Source organism: Opisthocomus hoazin, chromosome 3, assembly GCF_030867145.1.
Source record: "Opisthocomus hoazin isolate bOpiHoa1 chromosome 3, bOpiHoa1.hap1, whole genome shotgun sequence".
Taxonomy (NCBI): domain Eukaryota; kingdom Metazoa; phylum Chordata; class Aves; order Opisthocomiformes; family Opisthocomidae; genus Opisthocomus; species Opisthocomus hoazin.
The window spans coordinates 69546839-69557068 of record NC_134416.1 but is presented as its reverse complement, the minus strand read 5'-3'; the positions used below and the strand labels follow the sequence as shown (position 1 = coordinate 69557068).

At 46.2% G+C, this 10230-nt stretch overlaps 1 protein-coding gene across 1 annotated transcript; it reads left to right on the top strand.

Moving 5' to 3' along the window:
• The first annotated feature begins 2179 nt into the window (after nt 1-2179).
• Nucleotides 2180-10027, top strand: C3H6orf62 (chromosome 3 C6orf62 homolog). The gene is made up of 5 exons (XM_009939620.2): nt 2180-4401; nt 6356-6532; nt 7126-7248; nt 8117-8251; nt 8770-10027. Exons 1-5 carry the CDS (start codon nt 4273-4275, stop codon nt 8893-8895), a joined length of 690 nt encoding a protein of 229 aa, XP_009937922.1. The 5' UTR covers nt 2180-4272; the 3' UTR covers nt 8896-10027.
• Nucleotides 10028-10230: the final 203 nt, after the last annotated feature.

The following is a 10230-nucleotide window of genomic DNA, read 5'->3' as shown; positions in this document are numbered from 1 at the left end:
CTACTGTATAAAAGTAGGACAAGACTCAGCTGTTACTCATGGCTTTAATAGTGCAGGTATTTCTGTACATATATGTACAATAAACGTACTTTGGCCGGTTGATGTACTCATTTATGTAAATGTTGTCAGGATATCTTTACTAGCCAATGAGTGAGGAGACAAAAAATCTTCTCTGAGTTTGGTAAGGGAGGTAGCTGTCTAAATCAGGAGGAGCAGCAATCTATACACAGGGAACCTGGAGTGATTTCGGTTCCCCATCCCCTTCTGAAATGTTGTGAAAGAATTTGAGCAGCTTGACTTTGCAGAAGACAGCTGGTGGTTGCTTAACATGTAATATTCTGTGCTCGATCTCCCGTTTTCTCTAAGTGTATATATATATATATATATATATATATATATTTCCTGTAAGTATATCTATTCCTCTTCTCATAGCTCCTCTAGAAAGTCCTCCAGAAGAAAAACTGCTCTTGGGCCAGCACTGCATGTTTTGGATGCGTTCCTCAAGCTGGGGCTGGGCAGCTGCCTGATCCCTCGTGACAAAGGGCCATAGCTGTGGCTGCATCCCCGCTCTGGAGAGGGCAGCTGCCCTTACTGGGCTGGAAGAAAACTCCTTCCTTTCTCCTCCGCAGGCAGGCAAGGTGCCGGTTCCCGTGGAGGGCCTTCCCCGCTGAGGCATTCCCTGCGTCGAGCAGTGCTGCTGCGCCGGGCTGGCTTTGTGTTGGCTGTGCCGGCACGAAGAGGGTCACCGGCCAAGTGTGAGTCACGGCCCAAAGCAGCAGCGGGCATGGGAGGGAATGTCAGGCTGCGGCACAAAATGCCGTACAGGGCAGCACTGCAAACAAAACCGCTTTGACTGAAAAAGCGGGTATCTAATCACAGCTCTCGTTAAGGCCAGACTGATACTACAGTTAAAAAATGCTGGCGTTCTGAAACCGTCCCAGCAGCGCGGAGCTGATGTAATACTCCTGTTTAGGCGGCTGCATTCTGCCTCCAGATACAGGGCTGCTTTCCACAGGCATCGCCATCAGAAGCGAACAGCAGCCTCCAAGTGGGTAAAAATTACCTGTTCCTGCCCCGTTCCTGCTCAGACAAGAGGGGAGCGTTCTGATAATGCCCGCGACAGGGAAGGCAGACGGCGTGTCTGCACCAGAGGGCCGACCAGCGCCAGGTGAAGGCAGCGAGGCCTGAGGGCTGAGGCACGGCAGCTGCCTGCCACACCACAGGCAGGAGGGAAGGGGCGAGGTGTCCCAGGGAGAGCGTGTAAGGGAGAGGGGAGCTAAAGGGAAGTAACTGATGTGAAGGTCAGGAGAGAGCAAGGGAGACCAGCAGAGACCAGTAAGAGCAGGAAAAAAGACTGAAATCTGCTGGAGTTCACTGGAGAGCGTGATTGCCATGGGCTCTGGAACGCAGCCCGACGAGACAGCCAATGCCTGCTCTGGTCCTGCGCTTGAGATCTCCTCCGTGCTGTCGCCGTTCAGGGGAGCAACAGGCGCCACGGTCAGAAGGAAGGTGGGGGAGATGCCTCCACCCCGCCCGGCGTCCCGTCCCCTCGCTGCTTCCCGGCCGGGCGCCGCAGCAGCACCCTCGGCCTGGGCGACGGCGGGGGAGAGGCGAGGGCCGCGCCGAACATGGCGGCTCGCCTCGGGCCTGGGGGGACAAAGAACGCGGGCAGGCCGTGCGCTCGCTGCTCTGCGGCTGCAGGGAAGGCGGGCGGGGACAGGCACGGGCCGCTCCCTGTGGCACCGAAATGAGCACGCTTGCTTTTCCCAAATACCGGCTCTGCCTCCTCCCCTCCGCCCTGCCCTGCCCTGCCAGCCCTTCCCTCCCGAGCGCTGCGCCCGGCCGCCCCATCCGGGTCCCTGTCCCGCGGGCGGTGCCCCGCTCGGCACCACGCGGGGCGTGGGGCGGCGACACGAGGCGCGGCGGTGCGGAGGTGGGGAAGGAGCGGGGGAGCGCGGCCCGCGTTCCCGGCGCGGTGGCGGCGCGGAGGTGCCCCGGCGCGGCTGTGCTCTCCTCTGTTCCTCGCCCGAACGCCAGTGTCCGTGGACAGCGAGGTCACCGCCGAGCCTTCCTGCCTGGAGCACAAGGATTCTGTCCTTCCCCTCCGCCCCCCCCGGGACCCGAGCGCTTGGTACGCGCCGGCGGAGCGCGCTTGCGCATTGCGGGCAGGGCGGCGCCTGTGTGACTCAGGCGCTGCCATTTTGGGTGGTGGGTGCCGGCCGCGCAGCTCCGCTCCGTGCTCTCTCCGGGCCGAGGCGCAGACGCAGCCCCAGGCGCTTCCGCTCGCTCCTGCCGTCGCCTTCGAGGACGCCCCGGGGCCGCCTGGGCGAAGGGAGGCTCTCCTCGGCCCTTTCGTCCTTCTCCCGGCCGTCCTCCGCCGCCGCTCCGGGATCTCTATGCCCGCCGCCCTCCGTAGGAGCCACTAGCGCAGGGGCCCGCCGCCGCCGTCTCCTCCTCCTTCCGCCGCCGCCTCTTCCTCCTTCTCCTCTTCCTCTCTCCGCCACCATTTCCCCTCTCCCCGGCACCGGGGCGCTGAGCTAGGCTATGGGGACCAGGTTGGGGGTGAGCGGCGGCAGAGCGGGCGGCCCGGTCACCGTGTGCACTGCGGCAGGGATGGGGGGGCTCCGCGGCTTCGTGGCTTTATCTTGACATGGCTCCTCCCCGTGCTGCTAGCAGCGCCGCCGCCTCCACTGCTCCTCCTGCGCCCGCCGGCTGCGGGTAGCGAGCGGGCCACGGCCTCGGGCTCTCGGCTGAGTCTCTCAGCCTTCTGCTGAAGTGGGGGGGAAGTTTCGGAGGGGTTCCTTTTTTGGGGGTTTCTTTTCCGTTCTTTCTTTTTTTTCTTCTTCTTTTTTTTGTTAAGAGAGGAGGGGGGGAATACTTTTTCCCCCTCTTCTTAACCCGGTCCGACAGATTTGCTAACCTCAAAACTTTTAACCTCGACTAATCAAACGCCTGGGGGGAAAAAATGTCTGGAGAGAGGAGGAAAATAACCTGATAATTGGGGATTTGCTTTTTGGGGGGAGGGTGTTTTAGAGGTTTAAAATTGCAGCCTAGCCTTGCAGTTAAAAAAAAAAAACAAACCTCGCAAAACTTTTGACACCGAAAACCTGTTTTTGCGAGAAAAGCAGGAGCAAAACTCTCCATGTTTTCCAAGTGGTGACCATGAAGTGAGAGGGGAGCCGCGGTGCGAGCGTGGGTGTCCCGCTGCCCCGGGCACAGGCCGCCCGCTGCAGCCTCCGCCGTCGCGCGTGGGGAGAGGCCAGAGGAGAAGCGAGGAGCGGAGCGTTGGCCATGCACAGCCTCGGCTAACCGTGCTCGCTGAGGAGGGCAGCGGCAGCAGAGAGAAGGATCCCCGGGGGATCGGCAGCCCAGGGAGCGTGAGAGGTGTTGGGGGATGTAGGGCTCTCCTGCTGGTTAGGAGCCTGGGTTTGGGGTGCTGGTTTGGGTTTTAGTCTCTAGGTGAGATAATACTGTCCCTCGAACCCCTGCCTGCCCTTCGTCTGTGGCCATCATGATCCCTCTTCTCTTTGGCAGCAGTCGCCTCGGGGCAGTGATGTGCCTGATGATGAGCAGGATGAAGTTAGAAATGACTCCGCTGTTTTTTCTCTTTGCTCCCCTGCAAACCAGCACTGTGTTGTCTGTAGTTGATTTTGCTGTTGGCAGAGAAATCTCGTATCTCTCAGGATGTGCGCTCTTCCTTTGCGCTCTTTTCTCTGCTCTCCACCAAGTGTAATAATTCTAAAGAAAAAGAAAGACGGGCAACATAACAGTAGTGGAAAGCTCAGAATAATAGAGTCATGGATCTGGCTGGGGTAAAACGCAATTTGTAATTTCAGCTTCTTTTTTTTCTTGTAAGCAGAACAAAAATACCCCCCCATGGATTGGGTTTGTGCCAGTTGCTCTTTATCGTACACATAAATTGTGATAAGATTTGTTGTTGATTGTTTTTTTTTATTCTTACCCACTTATTCCTGCGGCTGAAGGGTTCAAATTTTTTTCTTCAAAATTCTTAGGCTTTTTTTCTTGTTTTATTGTAAAACCTCTTGTCCAGCCATGGCTGGACGACTACTTACTTTGTTTCTTGACCCCTCCAATGCGACATTCTCATAAAATACTGCCTGAGGTGTGGTTTTGGGTTACATTCGCGTTTTATCTATTCAGTCGTATTAGCAGGAATAAAGCGACTTGTTTCTGTTGTACTTGAGTCTTATGAAAAGGTGCCCATAGTTTAGCGACAGTTTCCAAAGGCTTTAGTACCACCTGTATTACAAAATGGGGGACCCAAACTCCCGGAAGAAACAAGCTCTGAACAGACTTCGTGCTCAGCTTAGAAAGAAAAAAGAATCTTTAGCTGACCAGTTTGACTTCAAGATGTACATTGCCTTTGTGTTCAAAGACAAGGTAACTTGGTTTTAATGTTTCTTTCTGTGTGGTCTGTTGCAAAGCACATTGCGTGTGCTGTGCAAAGCCTTGCTGCCCAGTTGCATCATGGTTTATCCTTAATAGATTCCCTTAGCTTTGTAACATTGTTTTTTTTCAAGTTGCTATAATACTTACTTTACATTTGTCACTTTGGCTTTTCGTATATTTGTAGTTTTATAATGCAGAGGGTGCCAGTGCTTCATTAAAGGATTGGTAACTTCTGTATTGGGTAAATATTTGTTGATACTGTAATTCATTAAGCCTGATTAGGGTCTGAATTGCGTAAGTGTTGGCTGTGGATGGTTGAGAGGGGAGACCTGACTGGAGCGATTGCTAAAGTTTCTCTGTTTATCTGGGTAAAGCAGAAGGCAGAACCTGGCAGCTGAAGGGAGGAGTTGCAAAATGCAGTGTTGACATGGCTCGGGCACGCAAGCATATGTGCAACTGCTGCTACCATTTCGAAAGGGAACAGGGAGGGAAAAGAGGAAGCCTTCATTGCTTGGCTGGTTTTGTCTGCTGCTGGATGCTGTGCGTCTGGGCCAGGGTGGGGAGCCTGGTGGTGTTTCTAAAGCTAACTGTAGACCCAGGGTTGTAGGACAGTTTGCATCCACAGAAGATGGAGAAGTATAGGAGCTTGTAGGAAGTGAATGTGCTGAACAAATGGCGAGGAAGTGAAGATAGAAGCAAAAGACAACAGAGCACATAATGCAGGAAATGCATGTGGACAAGAACTGAACTTGTTCTTCAGTCCCCTCAAATGTATAGCTTTCGCATTTGTTGAAATAATTACATGTTTGGTTTTTTTTAATGAAAACTGTTCTTTGAACTTTTTAATTGAAAAGTTTCCCTAAAATTCGTAACTTCGATTTGCTTTTGTTCATCAGTTCTAGTGCAAACAGAGATGGATATAGTGGGGCGTAATTTCTTGGTACTGTCTCATAGTAATTAAGAGAAATATGAATGTTTAAGCAGTGGTAACTTTTTTTTTAGATTATATGAATTTAATGGTTTTATTTGGGGCATTCATACTTCTTTGTGGTTGCTGTGCAGACATTCATTGTTTAAAATCCCATAAACTGTTTTAAATCCTATAAAATTTGCTTGTATCACAGTGAACTAAGATGTCCATCCAGTACCAGTTTGCTTAAAGTAGGAGTTTTGCTCAGCTTAGCTTGGTCAGCAAATAGTTTCCTGTTATGTATGTTCTGGCTGGGAGTGTAGAGGGTTGTTCTATAAAATATATGCTGTCTGTCATGTAGTTCTTGGATAGATAAAGACTTTTCATGAGCCATAAGAAAGCTACTAGAAGCAGGCAGACAACTTTAAGTGATTTCACGTGCAGCAAAAACTATTCTTCCACATTCCTCCTAATGTTTTGGCCTTGCTTGAGAGATACCGAAATATTTGTATTGAACATGAAAGTTATTTATCAAATTAAAGTAGTCCTTCTTTGAGGAGGTTATGACTTGTACCTAACTCCGCATTGGATCGTGATCGCCCATTGTTACCAAATGTGACAAGGGAAGTACTTCAGTGCCACAAGGGGGGGGAGAGGGGGAAGTGTTACTTGATTCGCAAAGACAAGCTTGCAGAGAGCTTTTGGTCAGCCTGAAGTCACATGTTCCACATGATAAAAGGGCAGTTCTGTTAATGTTTAGGTACAGCTTTAATATTTGCAAGATTGGCCTGTAAATCTGTATCTTTGGAGACTACAAAAACATGTTCAACTTCTTACAAAAGTTGTTGGGCTGATTCTGTTCAATTTATAAGATTTTGCATATAAATTTTAGTGTGGTTTGTGTGAAAGTCCCAACTTATGTGATGTGCGCTTTATACATGAACGCCAACAGAAAGTCACAAATTCTGAAATAAACTGTTATCTGTAATTGCCTAGAAAGAATTGTAATCTTAATGTAACCTGTGCTTTTTTCAGAAGAAGAAGTCAGCGCTTTTTGAAGTGTCTGAAGTGATACCAGTCATGACCAATAATTATGAAGAAAATATCCTGAAAGGTGTGCAGGATTCCAGCTATTCTTTGGAAAGTTCCTTAGAGCTTCTGCAGAAGGATGTAGTACAGCTCCACGCACCCCGCTACCAGTCTATGCGCAGGGTAAATTTACTCTTTACACTTGCTGAACTTTAGTTTGTTCTCAACGCTTATGTTTTTCTTTGTGAATGTTAAGGCTAATCCTGCTGGTTTTATTTTCTCAACTCTTCTGCTGCACAGTGGTTCTGAGGGCATGTGTTTATGGGGTCTAGTTTGAAGGGTAGCAGAATATGTATTCTGAAATTCCATTTGAATGTGTAGTGCTCAAGCTTTACCTTTCATCTGTCTCATTCAAATATGCCTTGGAAATTGTCGTCTTGCAATCCTTGTCCTCTAGTAGGCATGTGCTAATTCTTGCAACAACTCTTGCTGTGCAACTAAGTGATTTGGCTTTATGCTTTATGAATATTGGAAGATAGACAGTCTTTGCTAATGTTGTCTTAGAATTGGGATTTATATTAACTGGATGCTGATATTAAAACTCGGTGGAAGGCAAGGATGACTTCAATTGTGCTATGCATAATACAAATGGAAAATTACACAATCATGGTGATAAGTACCACCTTTAAATTATGTTCCTGTAGTAGAGCTAAGTTGCTTATCTGTATCTTTGACTTACGGAGGGAATGTAAGTACTGAACTTTCACTACTTACAGGATGTGATCGGCTGTACCCAGGAGATGGACTTCATTCTTTGGCCTCGTAATGATATTGAGAAGATAGTCTGTCTCCTGTTCTCTCGGTGGAAGGGATCTGATGAACCCTTTAGGCCTGTTCAGGTATTTGGTTTTGTTTTTACCTTCAATAAGTAACTTACGCTTGGAGGGGAGGATATACTCTTTCTTCTTAATGAGTAAGTTAGTGAGGTGTGTGACTTCTGCAAATAGTAGAAAGTATGATGGCTGGTTATATTTATAAAGCAGTCAAAGTTTTGAATGCCAAATTCTACTTTCTATATTTATGCACTGTTGTGTTAGCACTTCCAAAATCTAAGCGTCTGAGGACCCTTTGCAAATGACATGTATGTATAAATACATACATCCTGTTAGTATTTGTAGAAGTGGTTTTGATGTTGCTCTTAGTACAGCTGAATCTTTGTGTCATTAAGGTTCTGTGAGTATCCCAAGCTGCTGTATTTTGTTAGATGGGAGTCTGAGATGTATGGAATGTTTGCATTGTGATTTTACTTTGAAATAAATTTCAAACATTTTAGACTGTTTTTTTTCAGTAGCCAGCTTTAGCTGTTTACATCCAGATTTTTGAACAAAAATGTTATATGTAGTTTCTGTGCTGGTTCTGCAAGAAAAGTTACTGGAGGAAACATGCTGCGTTGTTGATGCACAGGAATGTTCTGACAGAACAAGCTAAATCTGGTTTCATATATGCACTTAAAGTTGTATCTTTGAGTTGTTAATACGTCATTGCAATGACTAATTCCATATTGGTAGAATGAAACTAGGGAATTCTTTAAGCTGTGCCAGGACTCAACTGTGTCATTGTCGCTGTGGTCCCCAGTTTCTGCTTTTCGTAGATGAGAAAAGGAAAGAAACAAAAGTGGTTGTAAAGCCCCAGATTGAAGGAAAGTAGTTGGTTAAACGTGAGCTTTAGCTTAATGAATATCTTATTCTCCTCCCTCGCACAATGCAGGCCAAGTTTGAGTTTCATCACAGTGACTATGAAAAACAGTTTCTGCATGTTCTGAGCCGAAAGGACAAGACTGGAATTGTTGTCAACAACCCTAACCAGTCTGTGTTTCTCTTCATTGACAGACAGCACTTGCAGGTGAGCTTATTTTATCCCTCCTCTTAGTATGTGTTTTTGCAAAAGACTCAAGCACAAAAATTGAGCATGCGTGCGTTCATGCTTGCATTTCAGCAGTTTCAGAGGAAACTTACACTATAAATAGGATTCACACATGCAAAAACTAGCTACGGGCCACAGATGTGTTTGCAGTAGAATTAATTTAGTGTTCTCGTATTAAAAATTAAATAGGTTCTAAATTAGACTTGATGGTGTTTTGGAAAGGATTAAAACATTGGCTTAATTTGGGTGACATTACAGAAATTATTCAAGTGAAGAATGACCAGAATAGTGAAAATATTTTAGGCATTTGAGGTCACAGACTAGTTCTGAGTTCAGGCTGTTTATACAGATGAAACAGTGGCTTTTAAATGTCTATGTTGTTCCTCCACAACCAGCAGCAAGCTAATGATTGGGCTGGAACTGCTGGGGGGCTGCCTATTAGTCTTGAGTTAACTTCCATGTTTTACAGCTTTTCTTTGCATTTTCTTTTCCTCTAGACTCCAAAAAACAAAGCTACAATCTTCAAGTTATGCAGCATCTGCCTGTACCTGCCACAGGAGCAGCTCACTCACTGGACGGTTGGTACCATAGAGGATCACCTCCGTCCTTACATGCCAGAGTAAGGTGCTGGCCAGCAAAATGGGGAAGATCACAGAATGCAGCAGTGGATTTTCACGTTCCTCACCACTTTATTCTTTCAGAATTTAGAAGAAAATGGACTCATGTTCAGAACACTATACATTGTGAAACTTGATCATCCTGGATTTTTTTTTGTCATTTGTATCTCAGAACTTTACAATTTTTTTTAGATGTTTTCTGCATGGACCTTGTGAAAGAGAGGATGCTCTGCACGCTTCTGCACTGCATCAGCATCTTACTAAAATGTGAAATGAAGGGACTGTACACTGAAACAAATGCATCCGAAAGCACAAGGTGATCATTTGTGGTGGTGTTCCCATTTGTGCTGGTCATTCCCCTTAACATCTATAATGTTAACCATCAGTATTTGGAGGGTGAGAAGTGAATGTAACGGGTATATGATTGTATCAAAGAGCACTATCATTCATTTTAATGAACAGAGAAGTGGCTATTACAATAGGAAGTAAGTGCGGGAAAGAAATCTTTCTTTTAGAAAAAGCATCTCATTTAATGTGTAGGCATTTTTTGCCTCTTTTATTTTGCTGGGCCACGTCTGAGTTTACTGGCACTTTCATGTTGGATCTCTTTCCCCAGGTTGCTGTGTAACTGTACGAAAGTATTCTTTTGAGTTGGATACATTTATGCAGATGAGGCAGACCTGGAGTCTGAAGTTGCTGAAGCAGCTAGAAATAAAGTAAAATAATAGCTGCAGAAACAATGTTAGTAGAGGATTATTTTTTCTTGAGAGTTGAGACTTGTAAACTTGCAGGTGAACTGTGCAGGAAATACTGGTTTCTAAAACATTTGTTATGGAAAACCCATGGAGGTTTTTTTTCTTTTGGAATAGACTTTATAAAACAATGTAAAATAGTGTTTGAAGTGTCAAAAGTTGGTTCTGACAGAACATTTTAAGATTGTGCAATGATGAAAGGAAGACTACTGTATAGTTTTGTTGACAAAGAAGGCTCTGCTTAAGGGTTGAGTACTTTACTGGAGTAAAACTGCATAAGCCTGCTCCCTTTGGATAAAACTAGTGCTTACCTGTTTAAAACTTGTATTTAGCTTTTGTTTGGAATTGGAAAAAATTGGAACTTAAATAAATTAGGTGAAAGATGACTGGCTTCATTTATGGAAATCGTATGAATTGAATTTTATTAGTGTCTTACATCGTGACAGTGTCACCCCATTGCAAACACTGAAAATGTACAAGTGTATAATGATACTAAGATTGACAAAGACTAGTTGGAAAGGTGTTCTGACATGTGGGCACTATGTTTGTATTGAAAAGTAGTTGTCAGAAATAATTTAATTACTGGCAC